General features: G+C 36.7%; 1 protein-coding gene across 2 annotated transcripts in view; it reads right to left on the bottom strand.

The window, feature by feature from the left end:
• The window catches only part of PTCHD4 (patched domain containing 4), a 99922-nt gene that overhangs the window by 31314 nt on the left and 43369 nt on the right, over positions 1-25239 (bottom strand). For both annotated transcript variants that reach the window (XM_063440831.1, XM_063440832.1), the window contains exon 2: positions 12820-13300. In XM_063440831.1, the coding sequence (XP_063296901.1) occupies positions 12820-13300 (481 nt within the window). The remainder of the gene's footprint in view (positions 1-12819; positions 13301-25239) is intronic.

Genomic DNA, 25239 nt, shown 5'->3' with positions numbered 1-25239 from the left:
ATTCCCTGAGCTGTAGGCTATCTCTTCAGGCTGGGAGCTGCTGTCTGGACTCTCTGTGCTGTGTAGCTGCTCCCCCGCGGATCAGTGAGTAGAGAGATGCAGGTATATGCTGTAACTTCCTATCCTTGCCTCTCTCCACACACACACTGACTCCTACTAGCCAGTGCTGGTATTGCAGAGTATTCTATGTTTATACTGAGAAAAATACCAGCATTTGTATTGCCGGTATTACGGGCAATATCGGCACTGGACAGGCAGCCTCAAATAAATACCGGCCAGATGGCAACCCTAAGAGTAGTGTGTAAAAAAAATAAAATATATATATATATTTTAAATCAATGGGCCTACTCCATGGCCATGGGCCTGGAGCTGCAGCTTCATCAGCCACTGTGTTAATCCGGCACTGCTCATCTATGTGATCGGACCTGACGGGCTAATATTACCATTTCATTTATATTTTAAACAGATGTACTATATGTTAAAAAATATTCATATACCTGTCAGGATACTATATAAACTCTGCAGCATTAGACATCCCTCTCCAATAGAATGGACAAAGGGTGAACGAATGAAAAAATAAAAAAAATAAAAACCCAATTGGAAATGTAAAATTTTTAGAAATCAGTACACAAATTGCTGTTTTGTCAAATGTTTATGTAATTATTAACATCCGGTGTTTGCAAACGCTGAACTTTTCAATTAAGCACTCAAGTGGTGAAGGGGTTAATTACTACCTGACAGCTAATTTGGATTGTTCTGCTGTGAGTTAAGCATATTGCATCATTCCAATCTCAGCATTCACAGCAGTTATTTTAACATATAAGGCTAGAAGTGATATTCTAGAAAAATAGAAATATCTGCAATTCCTTAATGTTGCTGTAGCATAAATATGACTTATCAAATGCCGGGCTAATAATGCAAAATAATCCAATTTAAATCCATTTCATTTGTCACGTGTCTGCTCAGATCTCGTTTATTTTTAGTTTCCTAAGGCTTAGCTGCAATTTAACTTAAGACAAAAAGTCATTTTAATTAGTTAGATGTTACAGACGCGCTGGATCCTACTGGGAAATAAATAATGCAGAACCACATTAGTCAAGTAGAAAGCCTTATCAATACTATTGTAAATACTTGAACAGAAGCAAGAACCAATTACGTTGATGTACTTACAGAGGGAGATTTATAAGCATGGTGTAAATTACTGAGTTAGATTGTCAATGCGGGAAACCAGTATGGATGTATAGCTGGATACAGCTTCTGGAGATAGGCTTCATAGAATCTCTATCAATATAAACCATGAGGCTAAATATTATCCCAAGTGTCCCTGATCTGCTGGGACAGTCTTTATTTGGGACACTGTATCACTGTCATATCTCAAAAAAATGCAGTAAGAATGCCAGGGTTATTTGCTAAAATCGGAATTGTGAGGAATTTAAACCGTTTTAATGTATCCCTTGCTGAAGTGAAACTTGGTCCAAACGATATGGAACCCACTGCACTGTAAACAAGAAAGCCATAAAGTACATTTGCTCTCTCTCTAAGCAAATAATATTTAAAGGGACACTAAAGTCACCAGAACAACTACAGCGTTATGTAGTTGTTCTGGTGAGTATAATCACCTCCTTCAGGTATTTTTATGTAAACACTGCCTTTTTAGAGAAAAGGCAGTGTTTACATTGCCCCCATTGGATAACCCCTGTGGCCACTCCTCAGATGACCACTTGAGGTGCGTCCTGGGGCAGTATTCAGCAACTCCATGCTCTGCATGGAAAGGCCAAATTTTCCTCATAGAGATTTATTAATGCAATGCATCTCTATGAGGAGGTGCTGATTGGCCAAAACAGTGTTTGGCCCTGCCCCATTCCTGCCTCCTTGATGTTTTCATTCAATCAGGCAAAGCATAGGATTGGCTAAAAAACATACATTCTATGATGTCACCAAGGAGGTGGATGGGGAGGGCGAGCACTAGCGGAGCTATGTTTTAACCCCTTCTAAGGAGGCTAAGGGGGCAAGCCCCCTTATGTTTGTGTTCCTGACCCTATATTGTTCCTTAAAAAAAAAAAAAAAAATAAAAAACACATCCTGTAGAATGATAACAAAGTGTATATATACTATATACATATATGGGCAAAATTTTAAGACATAACATGTCAACTTTTTGTGTGGCATCATCTAATTATGCATTATTACCAAGCTATCTTCCATGGTTCTGTGTAGTGATGATGGTGCATTAGTTATCTGCTGTGATTGCTGTAGCTGTTACTAGGTGTGTCTCATATACGCTATATATCCTGTTCTCTTTTACTGTGAACATAAGTTATTCCTGATTATTCTTAAGATTGCTAACCTTATCATGCATTGCCAATGTTTTTTCGGATGTGTGAAATGCCACACTCAATGTAATATTGTTTACATTTACATTAGCAATGGATAGTTGCTGCTCTTATGTCCTCTCTATCCGTTTGTTAACTTAGTTTCCTAAATATATCCCATGCATATTTAATTCAGGTTAACAAATTTGTAACTGACTCTGCGTCAATTAAAAAAAATAACACAGCGATGAATATAACAATACATAGCATAGGATATAAGTATTTAATTCCTACAGTTCTTAACAAATATTTTGATATGTTAATGAGAGGCACACATGGTTCATTGTTGCAGCTCTAGATTCAAGTGTTGATAGAAGATCACATTTGCATTCCCAGCTGTAAAGTGCCCTATTACCCATAGAGTAAGCTGTGAATTTACTCTGCTATACAAATCATATTGCTTCTAATAAAATTCTAAATGGCAATTTGTACAGTTCAGTGTGTTCATTTACCAATGTGTTTGCTAATAGGAAATACCAGGGAAATGAATTACATGGGTATCGTATCAGTAAAAAAAAAAAATGAAGTCTTAATATTTAAAGCGGGATTATTACAAGAAAACAGTGTACTGGATAAACACGTTATTCCTCAAATGTATTCCTATTGATGATTTCTCACAACTTTAAATCTCAATGAGAAGAGATTAAATGTGCTTTTAAATATACCATAAAAAGGGAATGCTTTGTATTATATTATCAGCTGTGTTTTGCCTCTACTGAATAAACAGAAGATAGAAAATAAATAATTCTCATTTCTCAGCATTTTTATACTAGGAAAATTATTTTCTAAACTGAATTTAAGTATGTTTGTATTAAATGTAATTTTATCTTTTGATTAATCTAAAGGGCTTATTCATTAAACAGTGAGCAGCTGTGAATCGAAAATTTTTAAAAGACTGTGAAAATCTTCTGATCAGTGGATAATAAAGTTTTAATATGGAATGACGCCAGACTCCACCTACATAACTTGACTCCACCCACTCCATCTCTGGAAACCCAACCTCCTAATATAATGGACTCATATAAAATATTAAAATAGATGTCAAAAAAACAAACAAAAAAAACAACAACTTTATTTAATTGTTTCGAAGTATAACCCTTTGAGTGCAGAATATATGATCAGCACATATAATTATGTACTCAGGAAAGCAAGAAACTGTGATACAATGCTCATTCTCTGATACAATAGGTTATGCTAAATTGTTGCATAGGTATTACAATACCTAGACACCTGTATAGTGTGGAAGCATGATTCAACAGACATGCACAGTGCTGGGGAAACATTTTTCAGAAGGAACACAGGGCTGGGATTTGTGGAGCATATTTTCAGCACACAGTGCTGGGACCAGGGGAAACATTTCCAGAAGGCACATGGTGTTGGGTTTTTGGAAGGCGAAACCTGTCAAAATTCTAATTTTATGGACCAAAAGGAGACAGTTAGACTGAGAAAAGCCTCTGAAGTCTGACAGGTTTTTGACAAATGGGTATCATAAAGATACATATTTGTGATGTCAAATGCATCACAAAATTTAGTTAACCCCTTATATAAAGTGATAATTGGACTTCCTGGCAAGAATTTCTTGTGATGTTATTGCGCCATCTACTGACCAAAATCTAAATGATAGCCTGTAGGGAAGACATGCCCACCTTACTCTACTGGTCACTAAAACTAATGACATAAAGGAAGATTCTACTTTAAAAAAATAAGGACAAAGGAGGGAGAAGGGTCTTAGATCTAACATCTGGAGCAGGAACGAGGACACACCTAACTTTCTCTATCTCTTCCAATTAATTCTGGAATTTTGAAAAATACTAACACTTGCCTCCAACTGAAAACTTTCCTATTTCCCACAATTCTCATTCATACTTGCCTTCACCATTTTATGGAATACATCTCCAAGACTGAAAGAAAATCTACCAAAAGCTGGTAAATATGCTGGTTTTATTTAATTTAATTAATTGGGAAGGGAGCTGCCCACAAGAAGTCCTGCAAGCGTGAGTTGGCCGTACGGGTGCGAACAATGGACAGGAGGTGGTCACGGGCAGAGTGGAGAGACCGAGAAGGGACATACCTATAGATCTGTGAAGAGATATAAGAGGGGCTAGAATTGTTCAGTGCTTTATAGGTGTGAATTAGTACCTTGAATTGACTACTATAGCATACAAGAAGCCAATCTAAGTGTGTCAGCCGGCGGGGTAGACTGATCACGCCCGCCGGCGGGGGAGACCTAATGCGCAAGCGCGGCAATGCCACGCAAGCGTATTAGACCTCTCCTTATGAAAGCATTGAAAATGCTTTTCAATGTTTTCCTGTGGGGATTTTAGCGACGCTGGAGGTCCTCACATAGCGTGTGCTAGAGACCAGGAAGTGCCCTCTAGTGGCTGTCTACTAGACAGCCCCTAGAGGAGGAGTTAACCCTGCAAGGTAATTATTGCAGTTTATGAAAACTGCAATAATTACAGCTGCAGGGTTAAGGGTATTGGGAGTTGGCACCCAGGCCACTCCAATGGGCAGAAGTGGTCTGGGTGCCTGGAGTGTGTGAAATACAAATCCTCTAATAAAACGTACTCCAGGGTCTATAAGAGTTAAAAATAGTGGGTAGCTCTTAGCTTTACATTAATCAAGGGGAACAGTGCCAATATATCAATATTTGATATAATAAAAATTATTACATACATTTTTGATAGGTTTTATGAAAATATTATTTTTAATATTTATCACCCCATAAATATCCTCACAGTGCTGAGACTAGGGGAGACATTTCCAGAAGGCACACAGTGTTGGGTTTTTGGAACACATTTTCAGCAAACACACAGTGCTGGGATCAGAGCAAACATACCCAGAAGGCACACAGTGTTGGATTTGTGGAACAAATTTTTAGCAAACACACAGTGCTGGGATCAGAGCAAACATTTCCAGAAGGCACACGGTGTTGGATTTGTGGAACACATTTTTAGCACACACACAGGACCAGGGGAAACATTTCCAGAAGGCACACGGTGTTGTGGAACACATTTTCAGCACACACACAGTGCTGAGATAAGAGACATGTTTCTTGAAGATCTACTGTTAGAATGTAAAACTTTGTTCTCAGTCTGGCAGACAAAAATGTTTATTTTGTTAAATCAAATAAAAACAAACATTGTTTTTGTTGTCACATGTAATAAATCTATTACTTTGCATGGACCAACAGATAAGAAACCAGACCTATCCCCTCTAGCGTTTTCACTCTACAGAAACTCAATAAGTGAAATTAATTTAGTTGTTCACATTTCAATAAGGGCATTTATTAATTATAATATGATAATCCACATTTGAAGAAAAAAAAAACTATAACACTTATGGACAAATAAAGAATGAAGATAAAAAAAAAAAAACATCACAAAGCTCTAGGGACATATTGAGAAGGTGCTGTTAGACTGGATTCATTTTACAAGCGACATACATTCTAAACATGCTCACTTGCTTATCCAACAATTATCTGGTGGGGAGCTGCCCTAAGTGATTCTGAAAAAGTATGAAAAAAGTGTGAGTCCAATGTTTCTTTATCATAAACTTTGAATTTAGTGCTTACAGATATGTTTTAATTTGTGATTTGTGATAATTGCCAAACACGTGCCATATGCCTGCAGTGCTTCTTTGGGAAACATTTGATTGGATGAAAGTCATGAAACTTCATGACCTTAGGTGGCATTGAAGAGAATTTTCATTAAAAATGTGGGCTTCAGAAATCTAAGCAATACTCACATAATAACTGTGACAAGACCGATCCCGCCACATTGCATTGGAGGAGCCTGGTTGCTCGCCTGTTGCCGCTGGACTATGGCCCCATGTTTAAAAGTCTTCCTTTCGCCTGCAGAAAAGGCTTGTTCGTGCCTTTCTGCCCGGCGGTCGGTAGATTCAATCTATCGACCTAACGCACGAATGACTGGACCACCTGGGAGCTGGAGTGTGCTGCCAATTTACCTCCCTGTTGCTGCTTATTTGACAAATGCAGGGTGGTCTTTGTTCGTTTACCGAACACGTGGCGGCGGCCATTTTAGAAGTCCCGAATGGCCAGCGGTGTTCAGCGCTTAAACTATGGCACTAAAGATGGACACTTATTTGCACGAACACCGCTGAGCCGTCCGCTTCCTGGTTCTTATTCTTGCCGATTGAACCGAACACATGTTCATTCGGTACTTGTGTTATGTGAATGTGTTAACCCAGATAGCTATGCCATGGAGCCTATTCGTGTAATTAAAGACTTTGGCTTTCTCATGAAGGACAACTCCCATCATGCTTATTCACTATGAACTGTTTCTTGCTTTGCAAATACATTCAGTGCTTCAAGTTACTAATCTCATGGAGGACAACTCCCATCATGCTTATTCACTATGAACTGTTCTTGCTTTGCAAATATTCTTAGCTACTTGATTATTGTTCCTATTGAAGATTATTCTCATGAACTAATGTTACTTAATGGATCTCTGAAGAAATACTTAATAATGAACTTTGTGTTATTGATTACTTGCACTTCGTCTTATTGGATTATTGCCTAAATGCAATTCATTTAAGTTTAACACTTATTAAAACTTCGGTTGAACTAAGTTACCAGTGATTCTCTCTTTTCTTAAAGCTACAGTATTGATACTTAAGGATTATCCATTTCTTTACTATTGTAATTAAGGAGATTACAAGTTGCAGTTGAGTTCCAATCCAAATCACCCCTAGAAGCGTAACAATTACTCTATAGATTGGCATGTTAATGGACAATGTGTAAAACACATCACATCCAACAAATCAAATTAATAAAAAGTCATTTCATCTATTCATTAAAGGTATGTACAATTATACCACTGATGTTTTGTATTGTTTGAATTTTGATTAAATTTGTGTGTGTAGAACACTTACTGCTTTAGTAAGAATGACTCATAGAGTTTTTGATTGTCATGAAGTGAAGGTTTCTAGAGTCTGAATGTGGGATCATTTACCTTGGAAAGAGTTAAAGTGCACCAGGTAAAAGTAATTTTACCAAAATTGCTCTCAGAAGACCCAAAGACTTATCACTTTCATTTGTAGTTACTGCTCTTGATCGGGAAATATTTAATTCAAAACATCAGTCTCCCACTAAATAGAACCCTATTTCTTGAAGATGGAGGTGATCAACTACCACAGTAATTAACTTCAAAAATTAAATCTGGATAGGGTAGTTTCATCATCAAGACAGGTGGATTTTATAGTGTATTGAGTAATTGAGGGGAGGGTTGTCATGGTCCATTGATGTCATATTCCCTGGCAGAAGGAAGGAATAAACCCATGACCTATGACCTGAAGAGAGTAATTTGCCAAAGCAGCCATGGTGGACTGATGGGTAATATACAGGATTCTATGATATATGTTCCACGTAGATGCCAAAGGCATGATTGATGAATGATGTGTGTGAAGAAGGGGACAGGAGTCTTAAAAAAGGATTCTGTTGGCCTTGTGGCCATCATTGGAGGGTATTCCTGGTGACAGGAAAAAACGGTGATGACTTATGAGCGATATGAGTATTGTGGGTGCCATGATTTGAATTATAGGTCTACATTTGTAGCAATATTTGGGGACCTGTATGATACTAAGTTTAGAAAAACAGATCTGTCATGTATTTTTTTGAGGTTTTCCTTTCCTGTGTGCCAGTGGTGTAAGTAGCCCCTGGAATAAAAGTGCAAATAACTCCTTTCAGAGTTATTTGCTTCAAATGTTTTTATTGTGTTTTTCAAAAATAGATTTATTTGCACTTGTGTTCCAGGGGCTAGTTACACCACTGGTACACATGATTCAGGCAGCCCAGAATTCTCCCTTTGCCAACACAGATTGCGCAACTGAGCTGGCGAAACAATCCAATCACAGGTTTCTCTCAGTGCAATCACTGGCCTCATGTAAGATGGAGGAGGGAGATCAGCACTGAGAACTGCTGGTTTTCAGGTAAGTTTTCACATAATTTAAAAAAATAAAAAAAACTTCAAGAGGGCATTGTGAGCCTAAAAAGGCTTATTGTGGCAAAGGATTAGAGTAACCCTTTAACCATAACTGTGACAGAATTTACTGGGCACAAATTGCTTCTGATATGGGTTTAAGCCCTGAATATTTGCATATTTTGCAGTAGACAGCACTGTAGAAGTTTCCCCAGATGTCCGTCATGGTATTTTCAATATGTATTTTGTCTTCAAAATGGCCATATGAAACATATATTTATTTATTTATTGGCCATATTTTATTTATTGTTACATCTATTTGTCAACAGAGAAGACAGAAACATGAATCTCTTCTCCTCTCTGCAGTAAGTGCACTTATTCCTCAGCTAAAGTAAAAGGCATGCATACATAATGCACGCATACATCGAATGCGAAGCTTTGCGAAGGTGCAATTGAGATACCAGCATAATTAGTGACAGAAAGCAATGGATCCTGGTTAAAATTCATTTTTTGAAAGCCATTTAATCTTAAAATATGTTTACACAAAGTAGCTAGTTTATTTATTTTGTTTTCTTTTTTTCTTGCGTAAATACACTTTGGGGTTGATTTAACAAACTAGCTTTGACATTTTTTCTAATGATACTAAATTTTTCAAGTTAAAATGCAGTTTTCTAGCTTGTAAATAAGAAATGACGGTAGACAAAAATAGCATCTGACTCCTTAAAAAACCTGCTTCTTAGAAAACTATAGAAGTTGTGATTCTATAACCTGTATACTACCAGGCTACCATTAGGTCATAGGAGCAGAAGCACTGTGAAAGCGGAATTTGAAAAAAAAATCACTGCATATAACCTGGACTCTAAGATTAATTATGGGCTCCCTGGTGTTGGGTTTGATGGAACTAAGTGATGAGTAGGGGATAAATAAATTTCTCCTGCACTTTCTTCAATCCCTTTGTATGGAACATAGTGGGTAATCTACACTTGGTAGAGAAATTTTCCCTATCACTTCTTTGATTTCTTGACAATCCTACATGGTTGAGAGAAAAAAAAAATACATTTATAACAGTAATAATAGTGGACTAGGAGGTCCTCAGGCTAACTAGCTCAACAATAATTGGACCTGTAAATTATAAGGAGATCCAATCACTCTGGCTCTATTTAAAATCAATAATTCCCCACTTTTCGATCAAATAAAAGACCAGTACATAACCAGCGTATTGGAGCCAAGCAGTAGTCTACAGTATCTGTACCTAGGGGCCTTAGCCCCCTGATTACATAACTCCAAACCTGTTATAATCTTTGTTTCCTACTTGGCCTCAGCCTCCCAAAAGCACAACATGTTCTATTCCCCCAATAACCCATATTAGCAAGGGGTGTGATATAACAGACAATAACTAATAAAATCTGTAAAACAGATAATGCAATGCACACATCTTGATGTCTTGGTTGGGTTTCTTCAAGTTTTTCCTACAGCCAAAATAAATTTGCCTTAAAAAAATATATAATAATCCATACATCAAAGTGAATGTAATAAAAAAATTGTGTGATCCAGATGATTAATCTGATAATGTAAAATTCCCTTTTTGTCCCTCTAGAAATTCACAGTTTAGTTATTAATTGTAAGAGAATCTTTGTATCTAAAGAAAGCACATAGCTGCTGCCAGTTAGAAATCCTTTAAAAATCTGTTTTTATTTTCAGGCGTCAATGTCACCGGCAAATGTGTTAAAGTATGCATTAAATAATGCATTTTGTTAATTGTTTAATAATACAGAAAAAATAGGGGTTCATGAATGGATCAAAGTATGTGGCATTAAGGAACTGAATTACTCTGCCCTTTTCGTTATACTCCTGTCCCATTTTCAGGATAAAAGAATTGAGTTTGTCTCGTTCCATAAACTCCCACAAGGTTTGAAACGCAGTCTAGCTGTGCAGATTTAATTCACATGTACTTTAGATGTTAACACTTTTTTATGCTTTATTATATCACCACTGGGACTCTCGGGAGATTCAGCGAGGCACAAAATGATACAAGATCTTTTCTTATTTTTTTCCGACTCTACTTTGCATTAAAATACAAACATTGATTCAAATAAATAGTCTGATGGCGTAATCTCAATATCATCTCCCAGTGCTTTCTATACAAACCGCAAAATTAATTAATTTGTGTTTGCAATAGCAGCAAAAGTTGATGGATCTTGTGAATGTCAGGGACTCATTGTAATAAACCATGTTTACCTATTGACTTTTCCAGCTTCATGACACGGGACTAGGCAAATACTTCCATACTGAGACTGGCCTGACATGCCATCTGTTATAAAGGAGTTAAACACGTGATATTAAAACATACAGAATGGTGGCGGCATTTACTAAAATTAATGTTCATGAACTCTTTGGAGAACAATCCAACAAGGTCCGCACATATGCCTAAAATACATTGGAATGTTCATTTGAATGTGTGCTGTAAAATGTTTGTCTGTTTTTATAATGTTGTAAAGTATTCATTCATCTCTAGTAGCATTGGGGGCGGGCAAGGGTTGACAGGATGGCAATTCTCCCCCAGGCTGTAAGCATGGGACGGCTACAAGTGGGATGCGGGCTGCAGCCGCAAGCATGCACACTATTCTTCTAGAGAGAAAAGAACAGGGTGTGCATGAGGCGTTTATGTCAGAGTACACAATTGTGTTGTGCTTTTGCTAGTTTAGCATTGTGTGAGTTTCTGCATGGGCTGCCTGCTATCACAAAGTTCTCCAGACCTTCAACAGTCCACTGGAATATTTCCCAGTGAAATGTGGGGCTGATCTTGGATGCCAGTTTGTGAGATGTTTACATATGACTGTAGATTCAGATGGGACAGTGCTTATAACATTCATACTCTGGCTGCCATTGGTGGTAGAAAGTCCCGTAGAGTTTTCTGTGAATGCTTAGTCGTGCTGAGCAGGTAATATCTATGGAGGTCGCAGAAATATATCATGTTATACATTACAACTCCAGAACCCTTTATTTATTAAATCCACATAATGTATGCTCCACGTAACTAGAGTAACTTTGCGTAAAAAAAAAGACCATTAATTTGCACCCGAGGACAAATATTGTGTGCCCTTCCCCATCTATCAGTGATCTCTCTGGTTGATAAGTAGAGAAAGAGTTCCAACCATACTTTCAACCTAAAGCATATGTTCAGCAACTTGTGGTACCCACCTGCTTCAACGTTAAAAGTTTACTTCAATGAAGATGCAAAGGGGTTGTTTCTAAGCACACATAGACCATGCATTGCCTGTTGTACATATTTTTGTATGTTTTATCCCTTTTTTATGTGGAAATTATGTTTTGACCTTAAATAATAATATTTTTCTCTTGTTTTCTGTTGTTTAAAACTATAAGAGGAAGCTAGGAGAGGACAAGCTTGCCTGAGAGAGGCATTGTTTTGGATTATGTAGACATCCACATTATGTAGACAGAAGCAGCAGATCTTTGGGATTTCAAACATGGAGGGCATATAAATCAGCATGTCTTCTTGTAACAAAATTGTTGTAAATACATTATATAAAGGAAGAGATTAAGCACATTATTTTTTTAGTAATGAATAATCATCTAAAAGGATTTGACCAGGATAGGTACATTTAGAAAATCAAGAGAGCTACCATATGTCATGCTTTATGAATCTGGTATAGATTTACTATAGTAAAATAGTATGAAGAATGAATGAACATATCAGGCATAGAATATAGGGATTAGTGCATCAAACCAATCTCAGTAAGTGCAACACTATGTATCAATCAATCTGATACCAATATTCACTAATGTTCCCTCATTACAATATTTAAAAGGACTATACTTTGTTCTTTTGTCAACCCCTTGAATACAAGTATACATTCTACCTATCATGCCTGGTCCAAAACTGCTTCTTGGAAGTGTCGCTTGAGGCATCTTCAACACCTCAATCAAGTCTTCCTCTTCTGACTGTTCAAAATATTTGTATACCATGTACACGCATCATGAACATGCCAGTTAAGTCTCTACATTCCTTCTCTGGAGATATGTAAATATAATACATTAAAACAGAATTATTTAAAGTCTAGAGTGTGTCATTTTCTTGTCTATATCTCTTGTTTGTTGTGTACTTTTATTTAGTACGTGTTTTAACACCTAGTTGTGGACACACATTAGAAATCAAGATGAAAGAGGTGAGCTTGTAACAAATTAGAAATCTAATATATAACTACCTGATAAAAAAAAACTGTATTCCTAAAAAAATAAAATGTTAGCACTCTGTAATTAATGAATTGCTAGCACTATGATTAATTGTTAGCACGGTGATTTTAACAGTCGATAGACCTCCTTTAAATCTTGATATTATATAACGTGGATTGGTCAATTCTGCCATTTGTAACAATGCACCGATGTAATATCACTGACTACCACAAATACGTTGAAAGCCCAATGATTTCATTTACCATTCAGTCAATAGGTGTGTCAATCATGTTCTCATGATGATAAATAATTACCCATAGCAAAGAACGGGATTCCCAGCAGAGTCGAGTTATATCTTCCATCAGTGACGAAAAATATCCCTGCAGCTGTGACATTGGAGATACAGATTGTGAGTGCTCCTAATAACCCAAGAAAAGGCTTGCTACGAAGGCAGTCTTTCATAGAACTGGAGAGGGTGGCAGCCGTAAGAATCAACATTAGACTCACCACAATCTTACTTCGGGATAGGTCAATGGTTTTCTGAAAGTCTCTCACAAGGCTAAATGATGTCAAGGTATACATTTGGATATCTGGATGCTCTTCTTGAAGATGGCTCAGTAGGGTACAAAATTCTGTTTCCCACTGCTCACTAATAAGGTCCTGTGTTGCAGAGCCATAATTCTGGAGGTAGTATGTGATTTGGATGGCCTTAGCTGACTTGACTCTTTGATCTTTACTGTTTGGCACTTCTGCAACACCTCCCAGCTGGTGTCCAATGAAGCTTTGTCTTCCATCCTAAGAAAAAGCATAAAATAATATTTTAGTTAGAAGACAACAATATCATCATTGACACCCAATTATTTAAGGACATGTTTATGTGGCAGAGATTGGTATTTATGCATTTATTAATTTTGTATTATATTAAGAGGAACAGATCATATTTACCTATTGTATTACAATATTAGTTTTGGACAAATGTAAAATGGATGCAATGGCATAACTAGACATACGTTAAAAACTGGTCCATGCATGTAGGTGCATCATGCACAATAAATAAATCAAACACATCATAACTTCAACCACCCTTGTTTCTTAGTGGTGAGTAGTTTAACCCTAATAATATGGGGTAGACACTGTGTTGTAAATTCCACTGACAAAAAATATTATTTCCAGCAATAAACCCCATTTACATATTGATTACCATGGCACGATTTACAGTGTTAATTCTTATTTCACAAACATGCTTTAAGATTTAGAAATGTCTGCTACAGGAAATTTTTTTTTTTTGTTTTGCCTGAATATCACTAGAGTCTGTTGTTTAGTGCATCAGATACAATATATTCTGCCAATGGATGCCAGTTGACACCACTACCACTGCAGAAAATCACTCATGAAGTACTTAGGTAATCCTTTTAATTCACTCGAGCTGCAACGCCCTTTAGGCAGCTAACTCCTAGGACCAATATTACCCTCTAATTTATTTTATATTTTATATTTCTGTATGACAATTAGCATGTAACTCGGGGAAAATTAATGAATAACGTATTTCTTTAATATTAAAAATGAGACCTGCAAAATGAAAAATAAAAATTAGATCATAAATCCCAACATGTCATCCTCTTTCTTCTAGAACTGTTTTTAAAAGTGCCGGGAAACTGATCTCTTTGCCAAGCAAGTTATAAGAGCTTCCAAATCACACACAGAAGAGAAAATAGCACAGTCAGTAAAAAAGGGGGACAAAACTTTTTTTAGATACATAAATGAGAAAAGAAAAGTAAAACAAGGATTAGTTAGATTAAAAACAAAAGAAGGAAGGTATGTAGATGAGGATAAAGGTCTAGCTGACTGCCTCAATGAATATTTTTGTTCGGTATTTACAGCTGAAAATGAAGGAAAGGGACCTCTGTTAAAAAAAAGGATAAATGAGTCATTTATTACACGTGAGTTTACAGAGGAAGAGGTTCTATTTTAACTGTCAAAAGTAAAGACAAATAAGTCAATGGGACCTGATGGAATACACCCAAAGCTATTAAAAGAGCTTAGTGGTGTACTAGCAAAACCATTAACAGATTCATTTAACCAATCATTGTTAACAGGAGTAGTCCCAGAAGATTGGAAGTTAGCGAATGTTGTGCCCATTCACAAGAAAGGTAATAGGGAGGAGTCGGGCAACTATAGGCCAGTAAGCCTTACTTCAGTAGTGGGGAAAGTGATGGAAACCATGTTAAAGGATAGGATTGTTGAACATCTAAAAACACATGGATTTCAAGATCAGAGACAACATGGGTTTACTTCAGGGAGATCATGCCAAACTAATCTTATTGATTTTTTTGATTGGGTAACTAAAATTATAGATCAGGGTGGTGCAGTAGACATTGCTTACCTAGATTTCAGTAAGGCTTTTGACACTGTTGCACATAGAAGGCTTATCAATAAACTGCAATCTTTGAGTTTGGATTCCAATATTGTTGAATGGGTAAGGCAGTGGCTGAGTGACAGGCAACAGAGGGTTGTAGTCAATGGAGTATATTCGAAGCTTGGGCTTGTCACCAGTGGGGTACCTCAGGGATCTGTACTTGGACCCATTCTCTTTAATATTTTTATTAGTGATATTGCAGAAGGTCTTGATGGTAAGGTGTGTCTTTTTGCGGATGATACTAAGATATGTAACAGGGTTGATGTTCCAGGAGGGATAAGCCAAATGGCAAATGATTTAGGTAAACTAGAAAAATGGTCAGAGTTGTGGCAACTGACATTTAATGTGGATAAGTGCAAGATAATGCATCTTGGACGTAAAAACCCAAGGGCAGAGTACAGAATATTTGATAGAGTCCTAACCTCAACATCTGAGGAAAGGGATTTAGGGGTGATTATTTCTGAGGACTTAAAGGTAGGCAGACAATGTAATAGAGCAGCAGGAAATGCTAGCAGAATGCTTGGTTGTATAGGGAGAGGTATTAGCAGTAGAAAGAGGGAAGTGATCATGCCATTGTACAGAACACTGGTGAGACCTCACTTGGAGTACTGTACACAGTACTGGAGACCATATCTTCAGAAGGATATTGATACCTTAGAGAGAGTTCAAAGAAGGGCTACTAAACTGGTTCATGGATTGCAGGATAAAACTTACCAGGAAAGGTTAAAGGATCTTAACATGTATAGCTTGGTGGAAAGACGAGACAGGGGGGATATGATAGAAACATTTAAATACATAAAGGGAATCAACACAGTAAAGGAGGAGACTATATTTAAAAGAAGAAAAACTACCACAACCAGAGGACATAGTCTAAAATTAGAAGGACAAAGGTTTAAAAATAATATCAGGAAGTATTACTTTACTGAGAGGGTAGTGGATGCATGGAATAGCCTTCCAGCTGAAGCGGTAGAGGTTAACACAGTAAAGGAGTTTAAGCATGCGTGGGATAGGCATAAGGCTATCCTAACTATAAGATAATGCCAGGGACTAATGAAATTATTTAGAAAACTGGGCAGACTAGATGGGCCGAATAGTTCTTATTTGCCGTCACATTCTATGTTTCTATGTTTCTATGTTTCTAAGACTCCATTCTGTGTTTAAGCATCCATGCAGAGAGATTGTAAATGGATGTCGTCGTTCCCTTCTTCTGCAGTCTACAACAACTTTTATTTAGGTCAGAATGGATGGCTTCATTGTGTCAGTCAGGGAAGAAGAATGAATGCAATTGCTGAACTATCTATGGGGAGTCTATACTATATCTTATATTGCACATATGCTTGATGTATCCTTCCTTACTGTATGTGGGAATTGTGCCACATACAAACATCATTTTATATTCTGGTGGCATTTTCAGGAATCTGCATTCCCAGAAATACCTTCAGGACCTTCACAAACACACATGACTTATTTGACATTTCTGTTTTAACCTATGTTTATGCATTAGCTATGCACCCCATGTTTATTAAAAAAAATGACAACTAGATATAGTAACTCTGCCACTTAAACAAAGTTTCAAATGAGAGCAATATAGCATCATAGGAAACCATATAAAGTAATACTCCTTTGGATATACACTAAATAATGCCGTAATTTCTAAGGCATTAAAAAGCCAGTGAGTCTACCTGCAAACTCTGAGCGTATGCCATGATAAAAAGCTAAAACTAGTGAGTTACGGTCACTAGTCAGTGGGGCTTCTAAATGTCAGGGTCTATCTTTGCCTTCCAAGCTGTAACAACTATTTGAAGCAGCTTCAAATATTGTGTTTTGTAGATAAGTGGTCAACAAATAACATGACCAAAACATTTAAAAAAGCTATGCCATAAAGATAAATGTATTTTATTCAGTTATTAAAAATTGCATTTTTAATTCATAATTAATCTGTAAGCCTGAAGGAAGAACTCAACTTGCGATCCGTGAAGGATTGTTAAACGAGGACCAAAAAAATCCGTATCGATCAGCAAATTAGAGAGGGTTTGACCAGAAAACAAAACACATGCCAAATATTGATTTGTCAAGGTTTGTTAACGCGTGTTAAATGTGCACCATCTCAGTATAATCGATTAAGGGCTATAATTTTCTCCAACATCAGTATAGTACGTTTCACTGCATGGAAGATGTCTTTACAGGAAGTAGACATTTGCTGTTGCAGATAAATCCTTGCAAAGTAGATGAGAGAGCAGTGCCCATTTAAATCTACTGTCAATAACTTTTCAAAATTAGGGTCAATAACGTTTCTGTTAATAAACCAAAACCAATGATATTACATACAATGAATGCTTAACATATGGATATTAGTTTGAGTAGGTACAGAAGATGACATCTTTCAAATGAGATCCATGTGCCGTCTTACAAAATCGGGCTCTCTTAATTGCATTGGTCATAAACTTTTATCCTTGAGCTGCTCAAGTGTACGCGATTTGTTCATGTACACCCGCTCCTTCAGATATCCCCATAGGAAGTAATCAGTAGCTTAAAGGTCTGGTGAATGTGACAGCCAGTTAATCCGGGAACTTCTTGAAATGATCCGCTCACCAAACAGTTGTTGCAGGAGGTCCATCGTTAAATTAAATTGTTAAAATAAAAATTTAACTATTTGCACTCATTCCTTTGTGAAATTACCAATGATGAATCACCCCAGACTTAATTAAAATACAGTATATGTACCTGCAACATAAACCTGAACTACTAACAAAAAGGTTATATACCGATCAAATCCTACCTTGAATTTTGTCCCTCCCTGTATTTATGCCTGGTCACAATGGGTATAGGGGACCTAAAATATTTTGAAAGTAACTGTGAGTAGAAATACTGGTTGTATGAGCTAGAATATAATGTAAATAAGAAAAAAATATATATTATCATTTTATAACTATACTTTATATATTGATTTTGTCCCATTAGTAATGATTTCACTCCAGATGGACTACATCTCCCATAAAACTCTTTGAGCCAGAATGGAAAAGGATAAGAGGAGATCCAGCCCACAACATTTGGAGTGCTGACGGTTGCCTATACCAGTTCTAGACATTAGGGGGAAAAAAAACAAAAATAGGATATAGTATAATAGAAATATTCAGTGGCTGTAATCCAAAATAAGAATCCCAATTTGGATGACATAAATGTATTCATGTGACTGGCCTACATTTTATTTCAAGTGTTCGTTAGTGTTTAATATTCAGAATGAAACTAAATGTAATGTAATTTCAAATAGCATAGCTAGCAAAAAGAAAAAAAATCCAATACTTTATAGAGCTCTCTAGAAATGTCACGGTATGATACTTTTTCTTGTGTTATGTATCTTATATGTTAACATATATTTAGTGACTGAGACTTTTCAAGATTCCATTTGATTGTGACTGGGGCCAGTTTAGTACTTTTGCTATTTGTTTGTTCCACTGTATCTTTCACAGTACATTAAATGCATCCTCGCATATTATATATTGGTTTTCACAGGACAGGTAGGGTTTTCTTCTGATACATTATATATATATATGTATATGATGTATGTATAAAATATTACAATGTGGAAAAAAAATATATATATAGTTTTCCATAGTTTTGCTTATAATAATTTCTACACAACTAATGTAACAAAAACAATCTAAAACATATTCACTTAGAAGTTTTGATTATTAAAAAGGCTCATACATATAATATTTCAATTCATTTTTGGTAGTTATTGGAGGACGATTTTAAGAAGTAAATTGCTATCAACAAGCTCTGCCAAATTCTGCTGGCAAACGTATTTTTAAAATATTTTTTTACCCTTATTGAAATTAAATAAAGAATTTTAAAGTCTTGCACACGATTCTGTGGATTTGATTACTGACAGGACATCATGCATGTAATCCATAACTACAGAAACAAACAACATTAGTAAATATTGCCTTAATCAACATTCCAAGCCACACAGGGATCATATGTTACAGAGATGCTCCAAATGCTCAATTTTTAACATAATACAATAGCTTTTAACCTCTCCATCACTGTATCTGCTTGAAACAAAAAATGTACATCATTTAATTTATTAGGTTTGCCAAACAGCGATCTATGTTTAAATTGATTTTTTTTTTACCTTACGTTAATATGCTAGCTATTCTTTCCCTATTTTAAATAATTAAAAAGAAAATTAAAAAGAACATGGAGGGTTAACTGAAGGGCTATTTCCATTACAACATTAAAAATAGCTTATTTTAATATATATATAATGCAATATGCCAAAAGTTAATTTTTTACGTGAGTTTACCTTTCAGCGTTACAGTGATTCATCTACCATTTTATAGAATTGAGTACCCACTATTTAAGGAATCATGAGTTGCTTATATTTTATCTGTGACACCTGCAACATGAGTGTTTATGCATTTATAATAAGAATGGAATGCCAATCTGCCAAATGACAAAGTCTGTACTGAAACAATATAGCATCTTGTACACATGTATCATAGCATTGTTATGTAATTCTTTCAGACATAATGCTTTAGGACATGGCCATCTGTTATTCTCGCTAGTAAACCCATGGTATTTGTATCTTTCTTTATTCTTTCAGACTAAATTACGTTTTAAGTGATCATTTATTCCATCAAACTTCCAAGCACGTAAAATATTGATCACAGAAAATGTATGTGTCAATCTATTCAATATCTAGTGGAATGTAAAACAATTCTCGAGGGCATCAAAAAGACAACGTTTCTATAAAATGCAATATTAAAGTGATTCTACTATCCAAAAATTCCTATTTTATTCTGAAAACTCAGTTTATATATTTTGCTTATCAATCTTCTTTAACCCCTTAAGGACCAAACTTCTGGAATAAAAGGGAATCATGACATGTCACACGTGTCATGTGTCCTTAAGGGGTTAAATGTCTTTTGGGGGATATTGAAGTTTGGCCACCGGTTCCCCAACTTTGTATGCTGAAATATCAGCTCTTCATTAAGTACAACTGATAAAATGATAAGAAATTGATAATTTTATATACCTATAGTCAAGTCTGGCATAAGTATATGCAAAAGAGAATTTAAGGCCCAAACATTCCTAAGCTTAATGGGCTGATATATATATAATTGCAATTAAGGAAGCTCTCATTGGACTTCACAAACAATGTAAATATTTTATGTGAAATTAGCTAAATTAATATGTGATTAATGTTTCAGTCCCTGAAAAAATTATCAGTAGTATAGTATGGGAAAATGACTGAAATATTGTTAAAGTCGATCTACAAATAGGTATACATTCTACTATGAGCAAGTCATTAGAGATAAGAATAATGCTAGTTTTTTTAATCCTTTTATTTGAATTGTATTTGAATTAAGGCATACATACTCTGCATGTATATGCTATACAATAAAATGCCTCAACAATACCTATTAATACCCCATTGGGAGATAAAGTGTCCATATTACAATAATTGGCTAACAAAATGGAAATTAAAGTCTGGAGAAATCAAATTAATTTAAGAGATATTTATTAAGATATTCCAGAGTCAGACAGGTCTATAAAGATTTAATAAATTATTCAATAAAGATCAAAAGAGCTGTTCACCTGAGTTATTGATAACAGAATGTTGGGCGAGTTGCCCCTGAACGGCAGTGTACCTGTATTAGAGTCAGAGATTTGATAAAAAATAAATCAAAGAGCAAATAAGATTCATAAAATATTAATTTATCATCTATTCATGGAAGAAGGGGTAAATTAACTATAGACATGCAAACTGTGCAAAGCAGATTTTTTTAAATCTCTGCTATTCACAAAACACTGTTTTTAGTGTTGTATTTTACCTATTTGTATGTATTTTGCCTATAAATACTATTCAGATGTAATATAAATATGCACAGTATTTTTCATATCTTAGTATAAGAATAATTAAATATTTCAAATATTAGATTTGCAAAAATATTTGTTTGGAGTGGATTGTTCAAATCAATCCACAAATCCACCCGAACAAATTGATACATCCAGGATTTACCTATAGAGTCTTATACATTCAATATAACTGGTATATCTGTTTCATTTATTTACTAGTACCTTCATACAGATACATAGCCTCAGTCTTATACCCGTTGTTAGTGGTTAACCAAGCTGTTGGATATAAGGCTGCTATGGGCAGCTGTCCATCTAGCTGTGTAGACTGAGAAATTCCAACATGCATTGTCAGCATATAGCTGGAGGGCTCCCTGCTGTCTAACCGTACAGTCCGGGTTATTAGATGTTCAGTTGAACCAGTAGATATTCTGTGATCCCACAGAGTATATAAATGAAATCCAATTAACAGAAAAAGAATAATGATTAAATAGATGAAACAGCTGTATCCATATCAGTTATTTAAGTATATTGTTAAACTAAATGCAATGAAATGCAATGTACAAATACTCCTCTGTGTTATCTTGTAATTAAATAGTGCAATAACAAGCTAGTTCCTCTATATTCCATATTCAGTAAATAATGCAATACATTAGATATACTATTCATATTTTAAAGCAATGGTTCTGGGTAGAAAGGGCATGATGAGGCATATATCTGCCTATAAAAGAATTTCTAAAAAAAATAAATAAAAAAAGGTAGGTAAAAATATCTGTTTTGCGCTGTACTCCTGCAAGACTTGGTGACAACAGTCACGTTTTGTCCAAATGTATTAGCAGTATGTCTGGAGGAAGAAGAATGAAGTATATGCTAAAAAGAACACTCTACCTACAGTTAAGCATGGTGGTGGCTCGGTGATGCTCTAGGGCTGCATTGCATCCTCTGGCACTGGAAACCTGCAGTGTATGGAAGGCAAGATGGATTCATTGAAGTATCAAGAAATCCAAGGAGAAAACATCATCCCATCTGTGAGGAAGATGAAGCTTGGGCCTCATTGGACCCCTTCCAACAAGACAATGATCCCAAGCAAAAGAAGTTGTGGAAAATTCTACAGTGGCCATCACCGTCACCTGACTTGAATCCCATAGGAAATCTCTAGTGGAATTTGAAGAAGGTGGTTACAGCAGGCAAACCTGAGAATATTACTAAACTGGAGGCCATTGCTCATGAGCAATGGGTTAATATTCCTCATGCACACTTTCAGAAGCTGGTGTCTGGCGTTGTATCTTGTTTGCAGCAGGTCATAACAGCAAAAGTGTGCTCTACTAAGTACTAAAGATGATTGACATAAAGGGGTGAAATAATTTTGATACTGGAGAAGTCAATCCATCTATACACAATAGTAGAAAGTAGGATTGCACTCTCAAACAAATCTTCAAATCTTTCATAGGGATAGGGTTTTTTAATACAAGTTAAGTTTTTTTTTTTTTTACAGAAAGCCTAGAGGGCTATCCTATTTTTTACTATTGTATTTAAATCTGCTGGATTTAGCACCAGGTCCAAGAAAGCTTTGTGTATACCTGTGAGTACAAACTGTTGTTCTACGCACACACACATACATATACATATGTACATATTTGTAAATACATTTCATGTATGAGCTGTGGTCTTTAAGAAAAGCTAAGAGTTTAGAAATAAAGAGTGTTTCTATTCATTGCCAGTGAGAAGTGTGTGTCTTGTCTCTTTGCTGAGGTCTTGGTTGGAATCTATACAAGTTTAAGTCATGCTAAGGAACCATATTTATTGCAGTGTATTGCCAGTGGAACAAGCTACTTAGTCTACTCTGTAACAACCAGAACATACAACCACAGTATGTGCTAGGTTTTCAGTGAGTTCCCTACCAAGCAGACGTAACCATGGGGCTTAGTTGAGCAGTTAGTGGTGCAGGTTAGGCCAAGAAACCCACGGATGATAGCAGGCCTGATCTGGTACACCTTCCATGCCAGATACTCCAGGGCCATGTCATCACAGGTATAGATACAACCAGTTTCGAAACTTGATGTTTCCTTTTTCACTTTTGATAAAACCTTTCAGATGAAAAGTGCAAAAGATTAAATAACATAGCTCGATTTATCAATTGTTTCTAAAGTATTTGTAAATATAAAATTAACTTTCTCAATTAAGTGCAGGGGTAAAGAAAAAACAGCCAATACCTTCTTCTTAAATTTTTTACCGAGACCCTAGTGGTGAAATGTGTTACTGTTATGTCCTCACTTGTTGTTCTTGTGTATAAATGGATATAGGCATGGTAAAGGCAGGGCCGGTGCAAGGATTTTTGGGTACACAGGCGAAGATGATTTTGGTGCCCACCCCGCCCCCCTGTGTGCCTCTTAACCCACCTTTTGTTTCTTAAACCCTTTTAAAAATGCCTTTTCCCCCTTTAGTGTATCTTATCCCCTATTTTTACCCATTGTGTCTTACACCTCCCTTGTGTATTACTCACATCCCCCCTTTGTGTGTATTACACTCCCCAGCCCCTTTGTGTGTCTCCTTCTCTCCCATCCCCTTTGTGTCTTTTACTCTTCTCAGCTCATTTGTGTGTTTCTCTTTCACCCCCAGCCTCGTCTATCTCCCTTCAGCCCCTTTGTGTCTCTTTTTCCTCTTCTCCAGCCCCTCTGTGTCTCTTTCACTCCTAGACCCTTTGTATTTCCACCCCAGGCCCTTCTGTGTGTCTCTTTCATCACCAGCCCCTCAGTGCATCCTTCTCACCCCCAGGCCTATCTGTGTGTCTTTCTCCTCCCTTAAATTCCTCTGTGTGTCTTTCTCCCTACTCAGGCCCCCCTGTGGGCCACTCTCCTCTCTATGTCCCTAAGTGTTCCTCTCTCCTCCATGTCTCATAGTGGTACTCTCCCCATCCTGTCCCTTAGTGGTCCCCTCCCAGCCCCTTAGGGTCCTCTCTCCTTCCTGTCCATTAGTGGTACTCTTTCCTGTCCCTTAGTGGTACCCTCTCAGCCCCATAGGGTCCTCTCTCCTTCGTGTCCATTAGTGGTCCTCTTCCCTGTCCCTTAGTGTTCCTCTCCCCTCCATGTCCCTTTGTGTTCCTCTCCCCTGTCCCATAGTGTTACTCTCCCCTCCCTCCCCTGTCTTACTCTCCCCCCTTGCCTGTCTCTTAGTGCCCCCCATTCCTCTTAGTTTTCCTCCCCTCCTTAGTATTATGCACCCTTCCCTTTAGTGGGCCCCCGCCCCTTAGTGTTTCTTTTCCCTTACTTCCCCTTTCCCTTAGTGTTCTTCCCCCCCTTACCTGTCTCTTAGTGCCCCCCATCCCACTTAGTGCCCCCAGTCTTAGTGTTCTTCTCCCCTACCTTCCCTATTCTTTAGTGGTCCCCTATTCCCTCTTAGTGTTCCTTTTCCATTCCCTGTCCCTTAGTGTTCCTCTCCCCTTTACCTGTATCTTAGTACTCCCTATCCCCCTTAGTGTTCCTCTTAACCCCCCCTTTGTGTTCCGTTTTCCTTCCCTCTCTTTTAATAGTCCCCTCCTCCCCTTAGTGTTCCTTTTCCTTCCCTCCCCTCCCCTGTTCCCTAGTGCCCCCCCCCCATTCCTTAGTTTTCCTCTCTCTCTCCCCCCCTTAGTGGTCCAATTGAAGCGCTATAGATTTGTAATAAAGGACAAAATAGTATGGACTAGGTGACACCGCATGAAGGACTTAAAAATGGAACCATGTAACAGGCCAAATAGGAAGAGGGGACAGAGAGGAAGATGAAGTCACAAAGAGGTTATAGAGAAACAGCAACATTCATATCAGGAAAACAACTTAAAACCTTGCAGCACACGGGTAATACAAACTATATATAACATTATTATTGCTTATGGACAAATAATATAATCACAAATCAAGATGGGTTTACTTCATAAGTCCAGAAAAAGTAATTTCAATTCCACAGAGGCCTTTTTAAAAAAAATTAGAAACGTACAGTATGCACATCGGAATCTTAAAATTAACAAAATGCTGAACTACTCCACCAAAAACTGAATTTATTGTGAGAAAAATCAATACTTCAGTGGTAGTTCATCAGCAAAGAAACTGAGATAATCAATTGTATACATAACAATAATTGCAAACGGCAGACCAAGGGAAAACTGTTACTGTACATCCTAGAAAGGAATCTGACAAAACTTGAAGATTCATCCCGGGAAAGCTAGATATCATTAAGGGAGCCTTTGGGAGCAGAGATTCCTGTAAAAAAAATATACAAACTAGAACATTTGAAGCTATGAGTATACCAGCTGATATGTGCTTAGCCATTAACGGGACTTAGCTCAAAAACAATACATTTAGACATTTAGACATTTACTACAAAAAATTCAAATACATTTTAACCAAGATTATATGGAATCCTCATTGTGCATCTTGAAGACACCATGAATCAGGTCTATCTATAATCTACTCTGTACTCTACT

Source organism: Pelobates fuscus, chromosome 2 (assembly GCF_036172605.1).
Source record: "Pelobates fuscus isolate aPelFus1 chromosome 2, aPelFus1.pri, whole genome shotgun sequence".
Classification (NCBI taxonomy): domain Eukaryota; kingdom Metazoa; phylum Chordata; class Amphibia; order Anura; family Pelobatidae; genus Pelobates; species Pelobates fuscus.
This window is presented reverse-complemented; position numbering and strand designations above follow the sequence as displayed.